We start from the raw sequence: 26,296 nt of genomic DNA on the forward strand, positions 1-26,296 counted from the left end.
ACAATGTTTTTGTAATACAGGTCTACCAGTGAGAAAAATTTAATTCTGTTTTTGAGGGTCAGGAGGGTAATATATCATTTAATTGGGATTCAAACTCATTGTCCCCTATTATCGTTTTTTTGTTTTTTTGAGATGGAGGTTTGCTCTTTTGCCCAGGCTAGAGTGCAGTGGCGCGATCTTGGCTCACTGCATACTCTGCCTCCCGGTTAAAGTGATTCTGCTGCCTCAGCCTTCTGAGTAGCTGGGATTGCAGGCACTCACCACAATGCCCAGCTAATTTTTTGTATTTTTAGTAGAGATGGGGTTTCACCATGTTGGCCAGGCTGATCTCAAACTCCTATTATCAAAATCAATTGAAATGTTCATCTGCTAATGTTGATATGTAATGCATAGTCCATTTTTTAAAATGTCTTTTCACACAGATAGATACTGCCAAACACTGATATCCACAAACATTTGGTTTTCATTGAGTATATTTATAACTTGGAAGGTATTTCTAGAACTCTACAAGATTCATTGCTTTATATTTGCCTTACAACATGTTATTACATTAAAGAAAATCACTTCCAATTGACGGTTGGGGAAAAACTCTTTAATTGCAATGCAATGGATTTTAAAATATGGAAATTTGCTTTGCATTTGCATCGATGTCCAAGAAACACTGCTGGAACTATAATTTGAGCTCAAAAAATATATTAGCTAAAATTTATGTGAGAATAAAAATTCCACCTTTTTTTTTTTTTTTTTTTTTTTTGAGATGGAGTCTCACTCTGTCTCCAGGCTGGAGTGCAGTGGCGCAGTATGGACTCATGGCAACCTCCACCTCCAGGGTTCAGGTGATTCTCTTGCCTCAGCCTCCCAAGTAGCTGGGACTACAGGCATGTGCCATCACGTCCAGCTAATTTTTGTATTTTTAATAGAGATGGGGTTTCACCATGTTGGCCAGGATGGTCTCTATCTCCTGACTTCGTGATCCACCCATCTCGGCCTCCCAAAGCATTGGGATTACAGGTATCAGCCACTGTACCTGACCCACTTTTTATTTTAACTTTTGACAGCACAAGAAATATATAAAACACTCTAACATTGCTTGTTAGTCAACCAATGTTAGTTGTCTTTGAAATAACTTTACCACTGTATAAGTTTTACAGTTAAGCACTGTTTTGTCTTGCAATTTTAGACTGAATCTGTTAAGAAATACTATTAAGTCTGCCATAAAAGCTAACTTCCAAAGCCATTTAGCGTTCAAAAATAGTGAATGAATGTAGCCAACAAACATATGAAAAAAAGCTCAACATCACTGATCATTAGGGAAATGTAAGTCAAAACCACAACGAGATACCATCTCATGCCAGTCAGAATGGTGATTATTTAAAAGTCCAGAAACAACATATGCTGGTGAGGTTGCAGAAAGAAAGGAACACTTTTACACTGTTGGTGGGAGTGCAAGTTAGTTCAACCATTGGGAAAGACAGTGTGGCTATTCCTCAAAGATCTACAGGCAGGAATACCATTTGACCAGTAATCCTACTACTGGTTATATACCCAAAGGAATAGATATCATTCTACTATAAAGATACATGCACACACATGTTCATCACAGCACTACTCACAATAGCAAAGACATGTAATCAATCCAAATGCCTGTCAATGATAGACTGGATAAAGAAATGTGGTACATATACACCATGGAATACTACGCAGCTAAAAAAAGGAATGAGATCATGCTCTTTGCAGGGACAGGAATAGAGATGGAAGCTGTTATCTTCAGCAAACTAATGCAGGAACAGAAAAACAGAAAACCAGACATCACATGTTCTCACTTATAAGTGGGAGCTGAACAATGAGAACGCATGGATACATGGCAGGGAACACCACATACTGGGGCCTTGAGGGTGGGTGGAGGGAGAGCATAAGGAAGAATAGCTAATGGATGCTGGGCTTAATACCTAGGTGATGGGTTGATCAGTGTAGCCAACCACCATGGCACATGTTTACCTATGTAATAAACCTTCACATACTACACATGTACCCTGTAACTTAAAATAAAAGTTGAAGAAAAAAATAGTGAACAAGGGTGATTCTTCTCATTCAAAACATAAAACAAATCCAATCTTAGCCTTGAGCTCAAAAAAATCACAGTAAAACTTCACAACTGCTAAGCCACCAAACTGCTGTGCAGTATAGCAAGTAAGGATATTCGGCTTCTAGATCTGATGAAGAAAATCACAGAACTGGCCATAGTTAAGTCACAAGAGTGAATGAAGGTCTCCATTTACACCACTGGCTCAATGGCATATGAAAGATTCAATTATTTTCTGCAAAGAACCTGCCGATAAATAGCACAATGAACAATCACAGGCTTTAAACGCCACATTTTCACAAGCTTTGAACATTTTCCAAAAGGCTTTTTCTTCTCTGCATGTATTTTAGCATCAGTTGTAACATTTCTTAGCAGATTTCACTTCAGGAAATTATTATTTTCTCTACTTTAAAAATATCTCTGCACATAGTTGTTCCAAATGAACATTTCATGGAAACTAATTCTTTAGTAATCTCAAACTCAGCATTAACTCCTCAAAAAAAAAAAAAAAAACAACTAAGCAGTGTCAAAACATCTTGTCAATCCATCAAGAACCAAGGAAAATCACTCAAAATCATGTGCTGTATTTTTATATTGACTATTGATGTTGTACCCAGTGTCTTCCCCTGCTCTCCACCCAAAAGCTAATAGTCTTAAGCAAGTTTATTTTTCTCTAGGCACATTTCTTCAGCTGCTACAATTGAATATGATTTAATTAACACACCATTGGTTAACTTGTTTGGCTAACAAATGAGCCACTCAGAAACTGGATTGCAGTCTCCTTTTCATTTTTTTGTAAAGAAATTCTGCTATAATGACGTATTTTATTTTAAATTTCCTAATTTTTATAACTCTTGCTTCCTGTGGGTTGGAAATATTGTGATTAGTGATTAGTCTGATCATGTCAACATATAGTCTATTAACGCAGCTATAGTGTCATTGCATGATAAACATAATGCTTTGCCATCTGATTCATAACAAACAAAAGAATCCAAACTCCACTATGCCTCAAAAGTGTGACATCTGAAGTCCATTTCTCTTTTCTTTTTTTGTTTTGACATGATGGGTGTGCACTAGTAATTAAAAATAAAATACAATGTTATGGTACAACTATAAATGTGGCACCCCCAACAGTGTCAAATTGCAATAGCAGTACTGGAATTATTAGCCCAACCAGCAGCAGTGAGAAGCTGTTGTCCCATGAAAGCAGCCACAGACGATGTTATGTAATGAATGAGCATAGCTGTGTTCCAATACAACTTTCTTTATAGACACTAAGATTTGAATTTCATATGATTTTTAGTGTCACAGAATAGTATACTTCTTTTGATTTTTTGCAATCGGCAAAAAATGTAAAACCCTTCTTAGCTCATGGACTTTACAAAAACAGCAGGCTTGATTTAGCCCATGAGCCATCATTTGCCTTAAATGGTTTAGTTGTAGCTGTAATTGGGGCTAGTTGGAATCAGGGAAACAGACCAGAAGACTTCTAACTTGTCGCCCAATTTGAGAATCTCTTGCACATGTCACAGACTATGGGTGCTACAATGCAATCAAGACCATCAGTTGAGTGAGCATCTACATCCAGCATGCTGGGACAGGATAAAAGGGCAGAGGGTAAAGGAGAGATAGGAATAAAGAATCTACCCTCGTGGAGCTTGCAGTCAAGTTGACAAGACTAGATTTCTGCACAGGGACACTAGGAAGATGGGACAATTTTAACATACACTTTTAACATCGTTTAAGAATCTCTTGAATATAGTCAGTATCCAGGAAATATTGTGTGAAGGAATCTGTGAGTAAATGATACATAGCATGGCTGTTTCTATACCTAATAGGACCTCTGTATGGTTCCAACTGTTAGGGCCCTAAGTTCTGGGGTCTGACTGCCTGGATATAAATCTTATCACTGCTATTTTCCATGTCTATGACCTTAGACAAATTATTTAATTTCTTTTAGCCTTAATTTCCTCATCTATAAAATGATAGTGATAATAGTATCTATCTCATAAGCTTTTTGTAAGCATCAAATGAGAATGATGGATGTAAAGTACTTAGCATAGTTTTAAACTATGCTCAATAAATATTTGGTAAAAGTGTGATTACTAGAGACAGGAAGATAAATGGGAGCCTGAGGAATTAGAGAAGGTTTCATGAAGGAGGTGAATCTTAACATGTGCAGGCCAGGCATGGTAGCACATACCTATAATCCCACTACTTTGGGATGCCAAGGTGGGAGAATCACCTGAGCCCAGGAGTTCAAGACCAGCCTGAGAAACATGGCAAAATCCCATCTCTACAAAACATATAAAAATTAATCGGGTATGGTGGTGTATGCCTGTAGTCCTAGCTATTCATGGGAGGCTGAAGTGGGAGAATAACTTGAGCTTGGGAGGTCAAGGCTTCAGTGAGCCCTGATGGTGCCACTGCATTCCAGCCTTGGGGGAGAGAGCAAAATTTGTCCCAAAAAACTAAACTAAACTAAACTAAAAATATGTGTAGAGACAGTAGAAAGAAGAGTTCAGGCAGGGGAGCCAGACACAAGCTTGGACACTTCATTTGTTAGGGAGTATTTGGGAGCCTTCAAGTTTCCTGGTGAAGCAGCTTTAAGGCCAGTGGTGAAAGGCTGAGGAATAAAGGCCAAGTTGGTTCATGCTGACCTTGCAGATAACTAAAAGCGCAGTTGGGATCCCTGTTAGGTGCCTTGCCTGGGTGAAGGCCAGCCACTGCCATAAGCACATCAGTGGAGGGATCAGAGCCAAGAAATCCACCCAGGGTACTCTCAGGGGGCTTGCTAGATGTGGGTCACCTTGTCACACCATCAGCAGTGGCAGCTGATATTTGTTAAGCATCCATGAGCAAGGCATTGTGCCAAGGAACAGGGATATATACAACATTTTATGATTTCAAAGAGATTATTATTCATTCTAGATAATACAACTAGATAATACATTCTAGATAATTCATTCTAGAGCACATCACAACTCCACTGACACTTTCTGTTAATAGGAAGCATAGGTCTTGTGATCCTGGGATTTTGATCCCAGCACTGCCTAGTGGTGTGCCATTGCGTACATGGGCCTCATGTCCATGTTATGAACAAATCAAATTTGATATTATAGTTTTCAAACTCTTTGTCTGCAGGATCCTTTCCTCATGGAAAAGCTTAAGATATTTTAAAGATAAGAGCAGTGAGCTGAATGGGGATATACAGCAGAGTCCTGTCCTGTCCCCTCAGCTCAGCCCCTGACAGGTGCCAAGGAACACAGTTTGAAAAATACTAGAATACAGCTAAGCAGTGCCAGTCTGTTCCAGCTTGAGGACTCTGTGGAGGTAGATGCTGCTGTGAACCAAAGAAGTTCTATGAAAGATAAGACATGCTCCTCGAGAGAGATTAAAAAAAAAAAAAAAAAAAAAAAAACAAAAAAAAACTCAAGGAGTGTTTTGCTGGGGGTGGACATTGAAGGATGGGCAGATTTAAAGAGATTGAGGGGAGAAGGAAACCTGCTTCAGAGGACTTACCACATAACTGGAGATGTGGAAATGCACCCATGGATAGGTAAAGAGATCATTTTAAGTAGAGCAGGTGAGTTTTGAAGGGGAGAAGAGTCAGAAATAGGAGACAGGACAAATTATAAAGACCCAGATAGAGAAAATTATCCCGCTGCTCGGGCCTCTGGTGCCCAGCCAGATCAGGCGGGTCTGTGACACAAGAACAAGAGAACTATTGAGGAGTCTGTGTCACATCCCACCATGGCGATGGCTCACAGTCATCCAGCTTCCCTGACACCTGTCACATCCCTTGTAAGTTCATCAAGTGCCACATTCCTAAGCTCTGTTGTCACAAAGTCCTGTAAAGGAAAGAGGTGGGGTTCAAAGGACAAGGACTTAATACCCAAGACAATTGTGCCCAGATTTTCCAAACAGTAGCTAGTGTGAGCCTAAGGAGAAACAGAACTATTGCCACAGGGAAATCTAAGAGGCTTAGCAATGTCAGGTAGATCTGCTCATTTCAGGGGAGCTAAAAGCTTTTAAACTACCATCATGTCCTTAATCCTAAAATGCCATTAATCCTCTGTAACACTTCTGCATTCTTATGAGTACGTGGGTGGCAACAGCTATTATCTTCATTAAACTGGGAAGTAGAGGCCAAGGAAGAATCAGTCATGATGTCTAACACAACAAGAAATGTGATATGGGGACTTGAAATCTGAGGAGATATTCAGTAAAGAAAGGAGTGGGTGGAAGACAAGGACGAAGGACTGGAAATGAGGAGGAGGCAAACTGCAACTGAGGGTGCCATCTCAGCTGGGAGGCCTTCCCTGGTCCGCCTCCGAGAGAACAGCGCCTTGCTCTGAGCTGGAAATGTCCTTTTGCAGCATCCCTCACACTGTTGGGTAACCATTTACCTATTTCCTTTTTTGGACTGAAAGGTCCACAAAGTCATGAAGCCTGTTTGTCTTGTTCATGGTGTGTCCCCAGCGCCTAATGTTTACTGGGTAAAGAAAACTAGAGAGCCTGGGACAGGGAAGGAAATGAGACTCAGAAGCACATGGTTAAACATAAATAAACCGGCTGCCCAGGGCCAAGGAGGCCTCTGGTTGAGGCTAGAGAGAAAACTTCACCTCCTTCAGGCCATTATCATATGTCACCTTCTCAGAGGGGCCTTCCCCAGTCACCTGTCCAGTTACGAGCCACAACCTGTCCCTGCCCCCCATTCCACCCACCATCCCAGCACTGCCTGTCCCCTCCCCTGTTTGTTTCTCACCATGGCACTTGGCACTGACATACACACTTGTCACTTCTTTGCTTATTGTATGTCTCCACAGCCTAGAATGTAAAAGCTGTATGACGGCAGGATTTCACTGCTGCAACCTTCATCTCTAGAATAGCGTCTGATACATAGTAGGTTATCAATAAACATTTGTTAAATGAACAAACTATAGAACGAATGACCCTTTCTAACCCAAGGCCTATAGTAGTCCTCCAAACTTTTGCAATGTAAACACTTCCTCCAGGATTTCTTTCCTGTGTCTCCCACTCCTGAAGACCCAGGGAAAATGCCAAACCCTTCTTCTCTGCTTCATCTCTTTTCAACCCTCCATTCCTCCTCTTTGCTCTCAACAACCTCCATTCTTTGCCCTCTCACTTCTCTCTCTCATTATATTGGTTCATAGAAACATCCAAAATGGCCAATTTGACACCAGCCCATGTGTATTCATACAAGAGCCTGCCTTTAACTGAGGCCCCAGGAACACAATGCAAGAAGGTAAAGGAAACCCCCAGTGCTAAATGGCTAGAGAGGAACCCAGACTTTCCAGAAATCTATGAACAAATTCTAATTTTCCACAAGGCACCACGTCTTGGATCAAGGAATTCCCCTAAATTATGCCCTGTTGTGTAAAACAAAACTTCCTCTTTTTTTGTCTTAATCTTACCGATCTCAAGCCTTAAAAAAAATGGGGTCTTCCTTAATCTAGTATTTTACTTAATTGCGAGTATAACTACATTCATGTAATACAGGCCTTTCTTGACCTTATAGTCTTCTACTTAACTCTTCTCTGCTGTCACTCTCTCTAAATGAAGAGACTTACTTTTACCACTCAATCCTATCAACAAGCATTTGCCCAACATGCCAGAGCACCTACCATGCCAGGCACTGTCCTAGGCACTGAGGCTGCAAGGTGCTTACTTTCTAGTCGGGGAAAAAGATAATAAATGAACAAATATATACTAATTCAGGTGACAGTAATGAGTGCCAAGGAGAAAAATAAAGCACAGTAACAGAATGGAGAATGAGAAAATGATGATGGGTGGGAAAAGTCTGCTATTTACAGGATGACCAGGAATTTTTCTGATGAGGTGACACCTGAGTAGATTCTTGAATTTAATGAAGAATTCAGCCATGTGACTGAGGGAACAGTATTTCTGAAGGTGTAAACAGCAAGTACAGAGGCCTTGAAGTAAGAGATTCCTTGTCATCACCGTCTAGTTACCTTTTTCTAACGTTTCAGAATTACTTCTTACTAAGGATTTTGGAGGCCAAAACTGTGTCCAGTATTTTAGAAGCCAGTCCACTAAAGACTTTTTATAAGGATGATAATAAAAAATAATCATAGTTTACATTCACTGAGGGCTTACTATGTGCCAGTCACTCTACAGGCTCATCCAGCTCATAAGCACCAGAGCCAACATTCAAAGCCAGGCTGTCTGGCTCTAGAGCCAGGGTAGCTATGAGTGTTTTTGTTTCATTTGCAGTACACATTTCAGTGGCATCCATCATGTGGTTCTCCTTTTTAAGTTATTCACCCTAAGGCATTTCCCAGGGCATGCTGTTATGTTAAGAGCTGAGCTGTGAGCTAGAAAAATGAAGACGAATAAACCACCAATGGAGCCCTTAGGAAGGTCACAGTTCTGCGTGGAGGCAAGGCAAGCCAGGAGAGCAGCACAGAGGATGACTGCTGCACAGGAGGTGGCAATACAGTGCAGCCAGACACAGCCAAGAGGCTGGCAGACAGATGTACACACTAAGGCACGTGCTCAGCAGGCAGCACAGTAATTCCTGGGCCCCCCTTTCCTGGGTCAGAGCCCATTGTTCCATATGGATAATTTGGGTGGGTTTCAGTAGTAATAATAATTATTATTATTACTATTATAAATGCTACTACATATTAAGTAACCACATGGGAAGCATCATGCTCAGACATCTACACACAGAAAAATAATACTGAAGGCAGCTAACCTGTCTTGAGTGCCTACTATGTGCCAGCAGAGTTCTCAGCTCTTTGTTGTCATGAAAACTCCACGCTGTGACAGAGATAAGAGGTCCTGTAAAGGCTAGTATCTTATATGTTCACAATCTAAAGATGGGCATTTACTGAATAATAGGAAAAAAAAAAAAAAGGTGGATATCGGTTTTATTGAAATAAGTCTACAACAAAAATATTGGCTTGATATTATGGACAAGAATTCCTGCATCCTGGAAAGACTGAGGTAGAGAGACATCAACATGAGATCAAGATCCTATAACAAAATCAAGCAAAAGCTGGTTTTTCAAAGGAAGGACTCCGGATGAAGCTGAAGCTGCTGATCTGGTATTAGAGACTGGCCCACCCATACGAGGAGGCACAGGACTAGTTATTGCTGAAAATGTAAGAGTTAACGAGTGAGTGACTGACTTACAGATGACTCAGCATATACAGATTGCAGAGCAGGTCAGCATCTACCTGAGCACACGGTGTTTAGTACACAGGCGTCGCCCTGCCTGTGAGGCTCCCTTCTCGCTTTTTCTCCCCTGTCCTCTCTTCCCTCTTCTCCTGGGACAGCAAGGGTTTTGGCCTCCAAAACCTTTAAGTAAGACGTGATTTCGAAACGTTAGAAAAAGGTAACTAGAAGGTGATGACCAAGAATCTCTTACTTCAAGGCCTCTGTACTTTTCAAAGGCAGGTGAAGCTGCCGATTCTTGCTTCACGAAGCTAATGATTTATTCATTTTCTGCCTCAGAATGAGTCCTTCAAGTTTGATGGCAGTGTGCAAAACCAGGAATAGAAGCCAGTTCTTCTGACCCCAGATTCCACTTCTCTTCCTGGCAGTGTGGTTTCATGTGCTTCACACTATATTTCTTACTAAATATATTATTTTGCATTTGCCCACATTTGAAATTCATATCACTTCCCTGCCCATTATGGACTAAAGAGAGATGTTCACCTAAAATCACCACTGAACAAATGATGGAAGTGATCTTCCCCTGCTTCCCTGTCTTTTTCCCACCCGATTGGTGGTCCTCCCATTGTGGAAATTGCCCACCTCCTCTTCTGCAAGGTGCCTTGCCCTCCAAGAAGCATTAGACGAGAGCCTTACCCATGATGCTAGGTGGCCACGGGAATGTATTATGAAAGGCCAGGTTATAGCAAAGGTGAGAATGTAGGTTTAAACAAATTCTATAAAATGTTAAACTCTCTGTAGTCCACATCCTCAAGACTCAAATTAACAGCACAAATCTTATTAGCCTCACAAAGTTCCTTCATTGTTTCTCAAATAGGGAAGTTCTGGGAGTATCTCCCCACTGTGGGTGGCTAATGTATTAAATCATGAGAGCAATTAATCTCTGTTCATAGCGTACTTGAGCTCCTGACACATCCTATAAATGGAGGCCTAAATAACCTCAGGAATGTGCCCGAGGAGGTGAGGACCGCTGATGCTCAGTGAGTTTCCAGAAAGGAGATAACAGCCAGGCCACCTTGGAAGGGAAGGGGAGCAACATACTGCCTGCATAACCCCCTGTGCCAGGTACTAGGCTAGGTACTCACATACCCGAGCTCATTTGATTTCTACAAGAATCTGAGCAGAACTGGGATTCCCACGCAGATCAGTCTGACCTCATACTCATCTTCTCTCTGCCTTGGACTGGATCCGTAAATGTGACAAGAGGAAAATGTAGAATACAGAGTCTTGGGACAAGTACACCTGTCATATGCTTGTATTAGGACATTTGAATTCTGACTATAGTTTTGCTATTAACTTCTTGTGTGACCCTGCATAACCTTACAAAAATCACACTCTCTCCTGAGATTATTTTTCCCTTTTCAAAGGCAGGAAAGCTCTGGGTACTTGAAACAGTACAATGGAGCCTGAGAGGTTTGAGATGACAAGGAACCTCCTTGCACTCACCTTCAACAGCCCATCTCCTCATGGCACAGAGATGGGCTCCAGAACACCCTTCAGAGGGGACTCCCAGCCTCTTCTCTTGCATGCAGCAGGAGCAGCCCAGGTGACATGTCACAACAAAATCCTGCCTGGGCCTCTCCCTTTGCTGACACCTTTTCTCCCCCATCCTCCCCTAAGCCCTGAACTGTGCCATCCTCCCCTCCTTTCTTCTCCTGGGACAGGAAGGTGCTGCTAATTCTGATTCTGCACAGAGCTAATGATTTCTTTCCTGCAGGGTGACTGGGGCCATGTGGAGCATCTGCGACCACAATAAAGAGATTGAAGATTAAAGGAGGATGATTAGGCAGAATTCCCATGGCAAAGTGGTGTGGTGATTGAGCCAAGTCATGACTCAGGCATGTAGAAGGGTGTGAAGCTGCTGTGGTGTAAGCATTAGGGGTAAGAGCAGCAGAAGAGAGAGCACTTGTCTGGGCTAGTCCTACTATGCAAGAAGAATTGATCATGATGAAGTTTTGCTCTTATTCCAGCCTGGCCACAGCTTTGCCATAATCTCTTCCCAGAATCCTTTTGACTGTTAACAGTTCTATCTTCCTCACTAAGCATTTGTCAAGAAGATAAATGAATAAGTGAATGAATGAACCAGATAACCAGTGAAGAAAACTCTTACGTGACTTCCAACCCCTCAATCCTATCTGCTTGTTTCTTAACTATGCTGAGAGTTTGCTAGGTGGATAAGACTAGTAGATATATTATACAAGCATCAACTGCCCCCACTTATGGGACCAGGCAATATATCATGGAGGACTGGGGGCACCACCCTTCCCCAGTCCCAGGTGATCTCCACCAGAGCCCCTACACCATCCCCCAGTAGCCTCTAATACTCTTGCTGTGTTTTGCTGGCAAAGACCTCAGAAGGATTACTTTCTTGACTCAGTCTTTCATGAAAGCTCTGTGGCATTACCTGATTTTCTCTCCCTGCTCTCCCAGGACCTGGATCTGGCATCCTGCTATGCCTGACAGCTAAGGGAATAAGACACAGGCATGAGCTTCTTGGGGACAGTCGGCCATCTGCTCCTCTCGGGAGCCTTGGAATTGATACCTACAAAGAATGGACTGGGCACTGACCTACCTGGGTCAGAAGCAGGGAAAGATGATCTCCAGAAGCCCTGATGAACCTGCTTCTGACCAATCACTGCTTTCAACTTGCCTGCTGCTCCCTGTACGCATGCAATATCACACATGCATCCAGCTTCCCTGCTGAGTGAGAGCTGGGGCTCCTAGGCTGTGCATCAGGTCCCACCTCTCAGTTTGGCCTGGAAATCTTAGCATCCAGATATTTTTGAAGAAACTAAAGTAGTTCCTCTGTTATTTCTGCATGTGAACTCCTCAAGACATCAGCAGCCATCTCCTAAACCTCCTGAAACTATCACAGCCCACTACTGGCTCATCTATCAACACCATCTTCCTGCCCCATACTCTGTAAGACCCTAGAATTTTCACACTTTATTCTTTTTATTTCCAAGAGCCAACAAATTGCAAATAAGTTCTAAATCCCAAATGAATACTGCTCAGAGGGCACAGACTTGCAGAGGTGAAATGTCATCCAGTTCAGCCACCCACTGGAGTCCCAGCACTATGACAGGGCTCATGGGAGAATCAGGAGGAGAAATCAAGGCCTCTTCCCTCAGAGAATTCGTCCTCTAATTCAGAGGCAAGAATTACAAATAGGTAACAACAGAAAGTGCTAAAGAGCCACATGAAATAAGAGCCTAGTTGTATGCTTTAGAATCTCAGTCTACCACAGGCATCGGAACTAGAGAGAGCTAGTCAATCTCACATTTAAAGAACACCTCCCTTGATAACAACAAAGAGAGCTTATAGGAGACAGAGAAAAGGAGGAGAAATCTGTCTTTCATAGTAAGGCAGAAAAATATGGTCTGGAAGCAGGGAACATAAGGCCGATTCATACTTCAGCTATGAGAGGAAATATCCTCTCCACAGGACACATATCAAGCAAATGACTTTGTAACTTTACTTCATCCTCTTCATTTACATAGAGCATATCCCAATAGAGGGTATTGAACTCCCAAAAATTCTGTAATGGGACCTTTGAGCCCCTATGCTCAAGCCTGCTCCCACACTGTGAAGTGTACTTTCATTTCAATAAATCCCTTCTTTCCTTCCTTGCTCTGTTTATGCATTTTGTCCAGTTCTTTGTTCAAGATACCAAAAACCTGGACACCCTCCACTGTTAACAAAGGAGCTCAAGTCCAATGAGATAGGCAGGCAGAGACCCAGCCATCTATAAGAATACAAAATAGAACATTATAAACACCATGAGAGGACTGCAGAGGATAGGGGAAGAGAGAGAGTCTGACCAGGAAGACTCAGAAATGTTTTCATAGGAAAGGTAAATATTTAAATGTATTTACATGGTTAGAATTTTGATAGAAGACAGGGAGAATGGGATCCAGGAAGAAGAAGTCAAGTGAATAAAACAGAAACAAGAGAAAATGGAGGATTGACTTAGAGAACAACAGGAAATCCAGTGTGGTTGGAAAGAAGTAAGAATACATCACCAAAAATATCTGCTTGCCATGAAAGGCCTTGAATAACATGATAAAGTTTTGGGACTTGATTCTTATGTATGATTATAACCCTTTATTCTTAAAGGACATGATAATCCTTCCTGAGAAGAGATAATTCCTCTGAGAATAGTGTGGAAAATAAATTAGAAAGGAAGACTGGAGGCAGGAATCTTGATAGTTGATAGTTACACAAAAGTCCAAGCAAATAGTAACCAGGACCTCTCCTGAGAGATAGCAGGAATAAAGATGAGGATGGGAGAGAGACATGAAACAAATTTGTACAGACTCAGAGCACAAGAGACCCCTGGACCACAGACTTGCAGAGGCAGAAGTCATCCAGCTCACCCAGCTGTCACTTCAGACTCCTTCCTCGTTTTATAGATAAAGGGGGAAATAAAGTCACAAAATGGAAGTGTCTTTCCCAGGTTCACAATGAAAGTACATTCAGAGCCCTGAAGAGAAGCCAGGGCTTCCAAGTCTCAATTCAAGGGCTCTCTGGAGCACCAGGGAGAGGAAAGGCCAGGAAGGGCTGCAAGGAAAATCGGGAGGAGACCTGACTGTTCTCGAAAGCGGAATAGGCAAATGCCTGAACTCTGGTTTCCACATACCATCTTCCCTAAATTCACCTCTTCCCTTCCTGATAGAATTGACCTGGGAGGGGAGCAGTGAGAGAACTGAAAACACTGATGGTACCCCAAAGGAATTGTAAGAATGCCTAAAATACAATGGGAACGGCACAGATTACAAAGCTATTTACCTATCTTCCCTACCCCACTTCCTCCACTCCCACTTTAACTCAGGACATATATATTCCTTTAGTCAACAGACCTTCATCAAGTGCCAGCTACTGTGGGTTTCTGGTAGCTGCTGGGTCCTAAGATTGCGCAAGACCCCTGGGAGGTCCAGAGCCACAGTTCAACTCCACAACCCTTGCCTTTGCCCAGCTGTGTCTTGGCCGGGCAGGTTTAGCCTTGGCATCCTCATGGCAAGCCTTTTAAACCGAGCACCCTGCTCCAGAAATTTTCTCAAAAGCAATTCAAAACGATTTGATAGTTCCTCAAAAAATTAAACATAGAGTTACCATGTGACCCAGCAACTCCATCGCCAGTTGCAGAGGACTGAAACTAGTTTCAGAGGCCTAGTTGCAGAGGACTGAAGACACATCCACACAAAAATTTGTTCATGAATGTTCACAGCAGCATGATTCAAATAGTCAAAAGGAGGAAACAGCCCAAATGGCCACCAATGGATGAATGCATAAGCAAAACGTGGTACACTGTCTATTTGTATAATGGACCGTTATTCAGACTTAAAGGGGAAGAAGTGCTAAAACCTGCCTCGACATATGTGAACCTTAAAAACATTGTGTTATGTGAAATAAGGTAGTCCAAAAAAAGAGGCCACATATTGTACGATTCCGCTTGCATTAAATATCTAAAATAGGCAAATCCATAGAGACAGAAAGCAGATTAGTGGCTGCCAGGGGCTGGGAGAGGGCAGAATGGCAGATGACTGCTAATGGACACCGAATTTCTTTCAGAAAGATCTTGGCAATAGGGGAACAATACACTTTAAATGAGTGAATTATATGGTATGTGAATTATATCTCATTAAAGCTCTTTAACTAAAAGAAAAAGAAGAAACTCAGAAACCTGACCTGAATGATCCAAATTCTGCCATGGTCAGCCGCTCTGAAGACATCGGCTTTGACTTATTAACCATGTTCTAGGAATTACCTAAAATTCCACGGGCTGTGTTAACAGTGATTTCTGACACTTGCTAGCTCATTTCATTGTGGAGAAGATGTGGTACGTGATGCTGGGGAAGGGAGCGATGGTGGCTCTTGTATCCAAAAACAAAAGCCTTCAGTAGAAGAAAGGGCTCCAGACTGCAACCTGCGCACTCAATCCCCAGGAAACCTAAGCTTCTTTCCTCGGGCTCAGAACACATTTTCTGACAAAGTAAAAATATCGCTGATATCAGAGTTACCTTCAGAAACCACTGACTCCCACAGATGTTATTAAAAAGGAAAGGGCCTATAATTAACAGGACGGTAATTCACCTGCAAAAAAAATTTCAAATAGAAACTTCTTTTTGCAGATGATAATAAATGACCTTTCAATATCAAGAGATCTCAAAGGGTTTTATGTCTATTAATTAGTCATGCTCCTCTCCAGGGGAAGGTGTTCCTCTACCCTATCTGCAGTTTATCCACCTGCTTAACACTGAAGGGCTCAGCAGGAAAAAGTGCCTGCCCCAGCGTTACACAGAGATCTTCCTTTGTAATACAACAGCCATCCTCTGGATCCTGTAGGATTCATCTCAATAGACACCCAACATCTCAAAAGAAGGAAAAAGGAAGTCCATGATAATTATCCTTAACGATCTGTCCAAAACATGACAAGGAGACTCCCTAAAAACTCCATTAGGTCAAAATAGTACCTGTCACACCTACTAGGCACATCTGCATCCCAAGGGAAATGGACAGCAAAGGCTAACAATAGGATCCAAAACTGCAGGGAATAGGCAGCAAGTGGAACTTCAGTCTCACGCCAAACCAGTGCCTGAGCTGTCAACTGTAAAGAGAAAAGGGGATTTTTTTTTTTCTCTCTGTAGGTTTTGTTTCTGTAAATAGAAGCATCTGTCTTATCTCCCCAAATAGATGACAAGATCCATTAGTATTGGAGCCATCTAAGTTCTGGAGAAGCATAGGAAAATAATATACGTTTGATTGGTTAAGGGTCAGGAGATTCTCATTTGAAGCTCAGACTCCTTCACAGCACGTCATAAGGAAGTTACTTTGGTCTTACTCACTTTGGTCTATGTGGAAAGTTATTTCTCTCATTGGTGAAGGAGTAATCACCAGTCCTGTTCTAAAAGAGGCAACATAACATAGGGATTGCAAACACGGGCTTTGGAATCAGGAAGACATGGGTTCAAACCTCAGCTCAACCAGATGCAGGCTGTGTGTCCTTGAGTGAGTTATTCTTCTCTGAGCCCCAGTGTCCTCGTTTGAAAAAATGAAAACAATACTCTCTGCCTCATGGAGTTGGTGTGGGAATTAAACAAGATAATAAGTTCCTTATAGATTTGGAATATTAGACTTTGTCAGGTGCACAGGATGCAGCTGGAGGCCATTATCCTAAGCAAATTAACACAGGAGCAGAAAACCAGATACCACATATTCTCACTTATATGTGCAAGCTAAACTTTGGGTACTCAGGGACATAATGATGACAACGATAGACACTGGGGACTACTAGAAGGGGGAAGAAGGGGAGAAAAGGCTGAAAAACTATTGGGTACTATTCTCACTATCTGGGCAATGGGATCATTCATATCCCAAAGCTCAACACCAAGCAGTATGCCCATGTAATAAACCCTCACATATACCCATGGAATACGCAATAAAAATTGAAATTATTTTAAGGAGATAATATATATAAAATGTTTAATGCAGAGCATAGCACACGTTAAGACTTCAATAAATTGTAGCTTAAAAACATCTTGCCTTTGGTAGCAAAGGTCACACTACAACGTGACTGCTTTTAAAGCAGCAAAACACATTGAAAAATAATTTTTAAAAATAGGGTACATCCTCATGCAATTTATAAATGTTAATGAGAAACAGAACACTCATAATTGCCTCCTCCATTTTCCACAGAGAAAGACTGAGAAGCACAAAGTTCTGAGGTCTTTATCGAATTTCTGAATAGAACCATGCTTAAATATTACCCCTAAAGCCGCTGCCAACCTTAAGATTGGCATCACAGAATCTCAGAATGCCAATGCCAAAAGGAAGCTCCAACCCTCTCCTTTTACAGATAAAGAAACAAAGGTCACATTTGGTGCTTCCTTCAAATGTGTTTTATTTTTAGCCCTTGTGGCTTCCCCATTCTTCCCTCTAGTCAACCCCTCTCTACCCTATCGATGACAGTAATACCTGTGAAGCAATTTGAACCACAGAGAAGGATCTCGTGTATCTCAGTGAGACTGAACTTTCAATCCCAGTGACACTGAAAGTTTTTAAGGACAAAGACTACATTTTATCTCAGTGCCCACAAAAGGTGCCCTCTGTATGCTCATAAATTGATTAACTGACTGGCTGATCAATACAGCTCTCTGCCCATTCTGTCAGAATGTATTCAGTGTTAAATGAATGCACACAGAGCAGATCCTACACTTAAGAACATAATCTTTCTCTCACTGCAGCATCAAACAAAGAGAATTGCCCATCTCACCAAAAGAAAGAGTTGCTAGGGAACTATGGAACATGCCAAGAGAAAGGGGGACACAGCATTGTTGTTCTGTGTCATGATGGCTATTGTCTTCACCCCCTGCCCATCCCACCCCCCGTCCTCTTATCTGCCTCTGGGACAACCAAATCTTCTCTAGGTCTTTTATTCTAACAGGTGAGAAGAGACCTAACTGAAGAGCACTAAGTAGAGATGCAAAAGTAGGAAGAGAATCTTAATGTGACCCAACTCTCAGAATTTATGAACAGACTTAAGAAAGTCCTGACCCATGCTGGGAGACCCCAGACAGCCAAGGATGCTAGCTGGAGGGAGGATAACAAGACTACAAAAGGCAGGAGGCCTGGGAAATGCTAGCAGAAGCACTGGATCTTAGGACCATGAGTAGCCCTTTAGAAGTTACATTTCATAAGCCGGGCGCGGTGGCTCACGCCTGTAATCCTAGCACTTTGGGAGGCCAAGGTGGGTGGATCACCTGAGGTCAGGAGTTCAAGACCAGCCTGGCGATCATGGTGAAACCCCATCTTAAAAAAATTTAAAAAAGAAAAAAAAAAAATAGAAGTTACATTTCTTCAGTGTACCACAGTTCTCTAGTTATCTAGATTTAAAGACTTGGAATCTCACCTAATGTTCCCACCTTCCCTGTCCCTCATCTAATCTGTCCCCAAATCCCATCCCTTTATTTCTGCTATTATCCGTCTACCTTCCTATAGTTTTGAACTACTGCATCCAGGTCAAAGCCCTTGTCACTTCTCACCCGGGCCATATAATAAAGTTCTAACTGATCTCACTGCTTATTACTCCTCTTTCAAATTCATCTTTTAGACCACAGTTTAGGGGGACCAGCTCAGTCCAGATTGCCCAGAACTATCCCACTGAAAATCTCATACCCTGGGAATCTCCTTAGTCCCAGACAAACTGAGACATCTGACCACCTACAACAGAGCCATTAGATTCTTCTCTGAACGATGCTTTATGTCATTTTTCCTGACCAAAACTCTGATTCTCCTTTCTCGTTAAAATAAACCCTAAAGTAGGCCCCATATCTGCCTCAGAGAATGTCTCAGAAAGCATACTGGGCCAGAGTGAGGAAACAAATATACCAGGACTGGCTGTAGTCACAGTGCTGAAACCCTTGGCAAATACACTCAATTTAGATGAATCGCAGTTTCCTCATCTATAAAATTAAGAGGCAAAGACTAGATTTCCCTTTCAGTTCCAGAATTTTCTAAGTCTACTCTTCTAAATCCCTCTGCTCAAGCCAGACTTACCAGCTCACTTGAATCCAAACACAAAACATAAACTCTCACCTTAGTACCTTTGATTTTTCCCTTCTCCCCACTCAGAAGTTCTTTGCTTTCTTCTTTGCCCACCTGAATCCTTTCAGGAATAACGTGAAACTCACCTCCTAAGAGATATCCAGGCCCAGCCATGAGGACACCACAAGCACCTAGGTTTCTAATACTCAGCACTTAGCAGGTACTATCCCTGGAGTTCAAAATATTTTTCTATGTGAATCTTCTTTATTCCAACTGAACTAAAATCTTTCTACACTGTTGTGACTCCCCTGCAGAATCCTGAACACACACTAAGTAACAGCAAGTGTTATTACTAATAACCTACTGGTTGATGGATACCTAGGAGAAGGTCCAAACAGGGATCTAGATGTGAAACAAACGTAGAAATACAGGTGAGTATACAATTTTTTGCACCTTACATAAGAGTCTCCAGTGCTTCCATAATCCAATAATTCATTTACCCCAAACATATTTACTAAGAATCTCCCATGCTTAAGACACTATTCCGGAATCCAAGGGCATGGAGATGGGAAATGGACAGAGGTCCGGGTCTCTGGCAGCACTTTCGTCTCACAGATATTATAGACTTCCATGTTGTCCCTCAACTCAAACTTTTTAGTAATAAGTCTTAGAAGGCTTCAGTGGTAGAAGTTCCACCATCAGCACCCCTCATTCCCAAAACTGACCATGTATCCACTTCTCCCAAATAGCCCGTGGAGCTATTAAATTAAATATAATAGTAATTCAAAATAGGTTAACAGATTAATATCCAAATATCTACTGGCACAAGAAAAAGGTTAGTCTAAGAGAAACGTTTTCCAGAAAATATATTCTGGCCAAATAAATAGACTCTCTAGTTCCAATGTGGACATATGTTTGTAAATGACCACATAGATATCCTTCTTCAGTACAAGTTGACTGTTGCCCTCTATTAGCATTGGCAAGTGACATATTAAGGATGAACTCAGCCAACGCCTCTGTCTTTTGGGACCCTCACAGCACAAATACATACACACACACACAAACACACACACACGTGCGTGCACACACACACACACGTTCTCCTAATTAAATGGGGCTGGAACTTAAATAATGTCACCTACTTTAGTGACAAACAGGTTCACGAGCAAGTGGGGGAAGTAAATAAACCAAACGGTTTGCAGAGGGAGAGGTCAACTTGGGCTGAACTGGGCTGGGACCAGAGTGATTCAGGCTTTGCCACAGAATGGGTGTCTCCTGGGATGGCCTGGTAGGATAATTAAAACCCCTATAAATAGGATGAGTTTTCAGGTCTCCAGTATCTTCTCTGACTCCTGAATCTTCTGCTCCTTCCTCCACAAGCAGGTAAGACATGCATGGGGGAGCAATGGTAGTATCTACAGGGCTCTCGAGAGTCACATAATACACTAGGCTGGGGAGGTCTGAGACTAATTCCTGTGGCTAATAGACTTGGATACCATCTGCTTCCTTTTTCTGGCTCTATCTGAGAATACGATGATAGCTGGGGTTGACTACTTCTTTGCCTGTGAAATGCAAGTGCCTTCGCTTCAATGTGTCCCAGGTATCTCAAAACTGAGGGCTACAACTATTGATGAATAGCTTAGTTTTCCGCAGTGGAGCGTTTACTTTTTGTGCAAGTTAGGAAAGGTCTAATAGTTTAGGGCCAAGGCCCTGGACCATGGGCCCAGGATTGCTCAAGTCTCATTGCGATGAATTGTAGCAACAAATTCAGCTTGTCCCATGTGATCTATTATTCATCACTTATTCTTACAGACATCACTGTATGCTTTTGGCAGTTTAATGTGCTCTGCAGATAGGGCTTCAGTTTGGAGGCCCATAAACCCACTAACTGGATTTTTCATGCCACAAGAAAAAAATGTAATTAAGATCCAGATCCCAAAAGATCCACCTCTCTCAGCATGGCCAATGTGGACTTAACTGATTATATATACCTCCTATAATCTGTCCCCTTAATTTGACTATGTATCCACTTGCTATTTTTATCTGTAACAGCTTTTATAGTCATATTTTCATTTTATAAGCATGTCCCAAAATCATCCAGGCCAGAGGTATTTGCTGGAATTTAGCCTCCCAGAAAGCTTTCTTAGACCATGGAGAGAGGCTTTCATCCTTCTTCCTTGCTTGAGGAAGGCTTGTGACAAGGCTTAAAGCTGTTCAGTGGGATCTATTTAGTGCCCGCTTCAGTTTGCTAGTTGTTATTCGAAAATTATGGCCTACTACGCTGGCTTCCGGCCCTGCCTCTTTTGAGCTTCCTGTCCTCCCTTCTTTTTATTCTAATGTGAGAGTTTCAATCAGGAAAGTCCTAACTGGAGTAGAGGATGGGATAAGTAAAATACCCACCATGCATTCTTCGATTTTTAGGAAATTGCCTCTTTTTATAGCAGGGGAACTAAGTTTGCAGCATCTCCCACCGTAGCAATGGTATTTGGTCCCTGACTGTAAGTCAGGGCAAGGAAGAGTTCTCTCACTTCTTAAACCTTTTTCCAGATTCAGAGGGGTCACTTTCCCTCTGGTAATTCTGTCTCTTGGTCATTATCCTAGGGCAGGAGAAATCTTGTTTCTTCTTTTAGGTTCACCTGTATTTGTCAAAATGGCTCAACTCCTGAATAGCATACTCAATGTGGTAGAGGTGTTCTACAAATATGCCAAAGAGAATGGGGACTGTGCCTTATTATGCAAGGAGGAGTTGAAGCAACTGCTCTTCGCTGAGTTTGGAGACATCCTTCGGGTAAGATACACAGACACATAGCCCCATGGAATCATGTGTGAATGACTCTGACACCTGAACCAGGATTGGATGCTTTGCTTTATTTGGTCATGCTTCACCCTGCAACAAAAAAAGTTTTCAGGCAGCTTCTTAGTAATTCTCTCCCAGTGTATATGCCGTAGGCACAAGGGAAACAACCATGAATAAAGTCAGCTTCCTCTCCTTTTAGGATCTCACAGGCAGTGAGAAAAAAAAAAGTAGGTAAACAACTAGAATAAAGCCTGGGATGGAATGGGATAACTCTGAAATGAATCAAATTAATTCCTAATGGAGCTGATTTTAAGTAACTGTTTCTACTCCCTATAGTCATGCTCCCATTGATCCAGCATGGTTCTGAGAGCCAGCTGATTAAAGACTAGCGCCAAGTCCATGCCACTTCAGATTAATGGTTTCTCAACCTAGGGAGGTACATGCAGCATCGAATGGATTGGGTCATGAACACTGATACACATCTTAGTATACACCAGACAGCATCTGATTTTGCTCTCTGTTTTCTCTTCTCACAGAGACCAAATGACCCAGAGACTGTGGAAACCATCTTGGACCTCTTAGATCGAGACCGGGATGGACATGTTGATTTTCATGAGTACCTCTTGTTGGTGTTCCAGTTAGTCCAAGCCTGCCATCATAAGCTAGACAATAAGTCACGTGGAGGTAGGACCTCCCAGCAAGAAAGGGGGCAGGAGGGAGCACGAGACCATAAGTTCCCAGGTAACACAGGTAGACAGCACAGACAGAGGCACGAGGAAGAAAGGCAGAACTCCCACCACAGTCAGTCTGAGAGACAAGATAGGGATTCTCACTATGGTCAGCCTGAGAGACAAGACAGAGAATCACATCACGGTCAGCCCAAGAGACAAGACAGAGATTCCCACCATGGTCAGCCTGAGAGACAAGACAGAGAATCACACCACAGTCAGTCTGAGAGACAAGACAAGGATTGCAGCCTTGATCACTCAGAAAGACAAAGTCAAGATTCCAGCTCTGGTGAAAGCCTGAGTCACAAATCTAGCAGTGGCCAGGCTAAATGGCAGGGACATATCTTTGCCTTAAATCAGTATGAAAAACCAGTTCAGGAGTCTCATTATGGTCAATCTGAAAGGCTTGCACAACAATCTGAAACACTTGGACAAGACTCTCGCTTTAACCAGACAAATCAACAAAAATCAAGCTCTTATTATAGACAGTCTGGGAGACTAGGTCAGGAGTCAGGCTGTAGTCAGACAGACAGGCAAGGCCAGAGTTCCCACTACGGTCAGACAGACAGACAAGGCCAGAGTTCCCACTATGGGCAGACAGACAGACAAGGCCAGAGTTATCATTATGGTCAGGCAGACAGACAGGACCAGAATTCCCACTATGGTTATTCAGACATACAAGGCTGGAGTTCCCACTATGATCAGATGGACAGACAAGGCCAGAGTTCCCAACACAGTCAAATGGACAGACAAGGCCAGAGTTCCAACAGCGGTCAGACAGACAGACAAGACCAGAGTTATCATTATGGTCAGGCAGACAGACAAGGCCAAAGTTCCCACTATGGCCACACAGACAGACAAGGCCAGAGTTCCCACTATGGGCAGACAGACAGACAAGGCCAGAGTTATCATTATGGTCAGGCAGACAGACAAGGCCAAAGTTCCCACTATGGCCACACAGACAGACAAGGCCAGAGTTCCCACTATGGCCACACAGACAGACAAGGCCAGAGTTCCCACTATGGTCAGACAGACAGACAAGGCCAGAGTTCCCACTATGGTCAGACGGACAGACAAGGCCAGAGTTCCCACTATGGTCAGACGGACAGACAAGGCCAGAGTTCCCACTATGGTCAGACGGACAGACAAGGCCAGAGTTCCCACTATGGTCAGACGGACAGACAAGGCCAGAGTTCCCACTATGGTCAGACGGACAGACAAGGCCAGAGTTATCATTATGATCAGACGGACAGACAAGGCCAGAATTCCCACTATGGTCAGATAGACAGACAAGGCCAGAGTTCCCACTATGGTCAGACAGACAGACAAGGCCAGAGTTCCCACTATGGCCAGAAAGACAGACAAGGCCAGAGTTCCCACTATGGTCAGATAGACAGACAAGGCCAGAGTTCCCACTATGGTCAGACAGACAGACAAGGCCAGAATTCCCACTATGGTCAGACGGACAGACAAGGCCAGAGTTCCCACTATGGTCAGACAGACAGAAAAGGCCAGAGTTATCATTATGATCAGACAGACAGACAAGGCCAGAGTTCCCAGTATGGTCAATCACAGATGGGGGAAGTACAAGATCAAAATAAGTACTTCCGAGGGACTGAAGGAACAAGACAAGCCTCTTATGCTGAGCAATCAGGAAGATCAGGGAGGCTAAGTCAACAGACTCTAGGACAGGAAGTGTACCAAAAGCAGGGACAGGGATTCCAGTCTAGGGACTCACAGCAGATTGGCCGCCAGGTATGGGAGCCTGAAGAGGACAGTCAACACCACCAACACAAACTCTTAGCGCACATCCAACTTTGTCATGAAAGATCACTTTGTCATAGAGGGAGAGACCGGCAATCATGTAGTAGTGAGCAGGGCCACAGACAGGCCCAGACCAGGCAGAGTCATGGTGAGGGGCAGAGCCACTGGGCAGAGAAAGAGCAGGGTCCTCAAAACTGGGATATGCACAGCCATGAGGGTCAGGAAGGTCCATGTGGAACACAGGACAGGCGAACCTATGAAGAGCAGAACCGTCAGAGGAGAGACAGGCAAACCCATGAAGACGAGCAGAACCGTCAGAGACGAGACAGGCAAACCCATGAAGATGAGCAGAACCGTCAGAGGAGAGACAGGCAAACCCACGAAGATGAGCAGAACCGTCAGAGACAAGACAGGCAAACCCACGAAGATGAGCAGAACCGTCAGAGACAAGACAGGCAAACCCACGAAGATGAGCAGAACCATCAGAGGAGAGACAGGCAAACCCACGAAGATGAGCAGAACCATCAGAGACAAGACAGGCAAACCCACGAAGATGAGCAGAACCGTCAGAGGAGAGACAGGCAAACCCACGGAGATGAGCAGAACCGTCAGAGGAGAGACAGGCAAACCCACGGAGATGAGCAGAACCGTCAGGGGAGAGACAGGCAAACCCACGAAGATGAGCAGAACCGTCAGGGGAGAGACAGGCAAACCCACGAAGATGAGCAGAACCGTCAGAGGAGAGACAGGCAAACCCAGGAAGAAGATCAAAACCATCAGCAACAACAGAATAGACAAAACTATGAGAAGAAAGAGAGCTATCAAGGATCTCAGAATCAAAAATCTCAAGTGACCCAGAGAAGCTGTCCTAACAGAGAAAAATTCTACATGAATGAAGACGACCAGAGCCAGGGCTTACAGGGAAGATACACTGAGCCATCCGTCTATCCAACCCAGAGCAGTGGGAAGCCCCAAAGCAGAGAACACCGTGGTCACCCTTCCAAGGCAGCTACTGCTCCCAACCCTCTCTATGACTATGTGCAAGAGCAGAAATCCTATCGGTACTAGTCTATGTGAGCACCAGAGATAAAGCAACACAAACCAAAGAAGAAACCTCTATGTTGAGTTCATCTTTAATTCTATTTAAGAGGTTGAGAATGTATTTCTTCCCTCTATTCTCTCCTATATCTACCCGCAAGGATGTTTTTTAGGACTAGTACTCACTTGAGGGCTTTTCAGTTATTTGGGCAGCAATTCTAGGGTTTTCTGATTCAGCAAAATCTAGGTGGTAAATTGGGTGAATAACCATTATCTTAATGATGATCATTTGGGTATTTAAATAATGTCCTGGTTTGCCCTCTGTGTAGATGAGACCTGATTGAATCATTGAAAGGCAGAACACTTCTCCCTGAAGTTCAGTAACAGAAAAGATATTCTGAAGATTTACATTACAACTGAGGAGAGGAGACCTAGGTTTTAGTGAGCTTTGGCTCCTGTGGATAAAATATAAGGAATTTCAAGCTTCATAGTCTAGACTAGAATGAAACTCAGCGCGAGGCTGCTAGGAGAGCCAGAAACACAGAGTGCATCGCTGATCTTGACTACATCTCCCATTCCAAGCTGTCATTCCATACCAGAAGGACTGTCCTTTAGTGCCTACCTCTAGAGCTGACTAGACCCATTCCAACTCAATGCCTTTATAGTTTCTGACTATATAAAATAGAAGGAATATGTCATATGTTTGCAAATTCCAGGGCATCAAAATTGTCAATCCATAGCTCCTAAGACCTGAAAACTCTTTCAAGATAATCTATGTGCAGACTACGGAATTGTATTTAAATATCCAATAAATAATTGATGAGCAATGACTTTGATGGCTCCTTTCTTTCTGCACTGTGGGGCTGTGCTATTTTCACTTTTAAGCCATTTTCCAAAACTAAGACCTCATTTCTTGACTTCTAAAATGTCTTTGTTCCCTGAGTTCCTGGGCACTGAAAAAAAAATAAGAATCAGTACAGAACAAATAACAAAGAGTCAAAATGAAACTTACTTAAATACAATTTTTAGCTCCTTCTCCCCCTACTGAGTCACATTTTATCTTTACCACTCACTCATTACCACATTCAAATTGTCATTGAGTCTTCCCAACTCTACAAC

General features: G+C 42.8%; 1 protein-coding gene across 1 annotated transcript; it reads left to right on the forward strand.

Moving 5' to 3' along the window:
- The first annotated feature begins 20,207 nt into the window (after positions 1-20,207).
- Positions 20,208-26,002, forward strand: RPTN (repetin). Its single transcript, XM_074389853.1, has 4 exons — positions 20,208-20,233; positions 21,481-21,638; positions 22,184-23,008; positions 23,153-26,002. The coding sequence occupies exons 2-4, from the start codon at positions 21,501-21,503 to the stop codon at positions 25,205-25,207; spliced, it is 3,018 nt and encodes a 1,005-aa protein (XP_074245954.1). The 5' UTR covers positions 20,208-20,233; positions 21,481-21,500; the 3' UTR covers positions 25,208-26,002.
- The last annotated feature ends 294 nt before the right edge of the window (positions 26,003-26,296 follow it).

This window comes from Saimiri boliviensis, chromosome 19 (assembly GCF_048565385.1).
Source record: "Saimiri boliviensis isolate mSaiBol1 chromosome 19, mSaiBol1.pri, whole genome shotgun sequence".
NCBI classification, from domain to species: domain Eukaryota; kingdom Metazoa; phylum Chordata; class Mammalia; order Primates; family Cebidae; genus Saimiri; species Saimiri boliviensis.

What these genes read in the sequence shown, in the direction of transcription:
- RPTN (XM_074389853.1), top strand. Translation starts at nt 21,501, where the DNA reads ATGGCTCAACTCCTGAATAGCATACTCAATGTGGTAGAGGTGTTCTAC. An exon ending in AGTTTGGAGACATCCTTCGG is followed by an intron (nt 21,639 to 22,183) that starts GTAAGATACACA and finishes CTCTTCTCACAG; the next exon opens with AGACCAAATGACCCAGAGAC. An exon ending in AGAGTTATCATTATGGTCAG is followed by an intron (nt 23,009 to 23,152) that starts GCAGACAGACAG and finishes AACAGCGGTCAG; the next exon opens with ACAGACAGACAAGACCAGAG.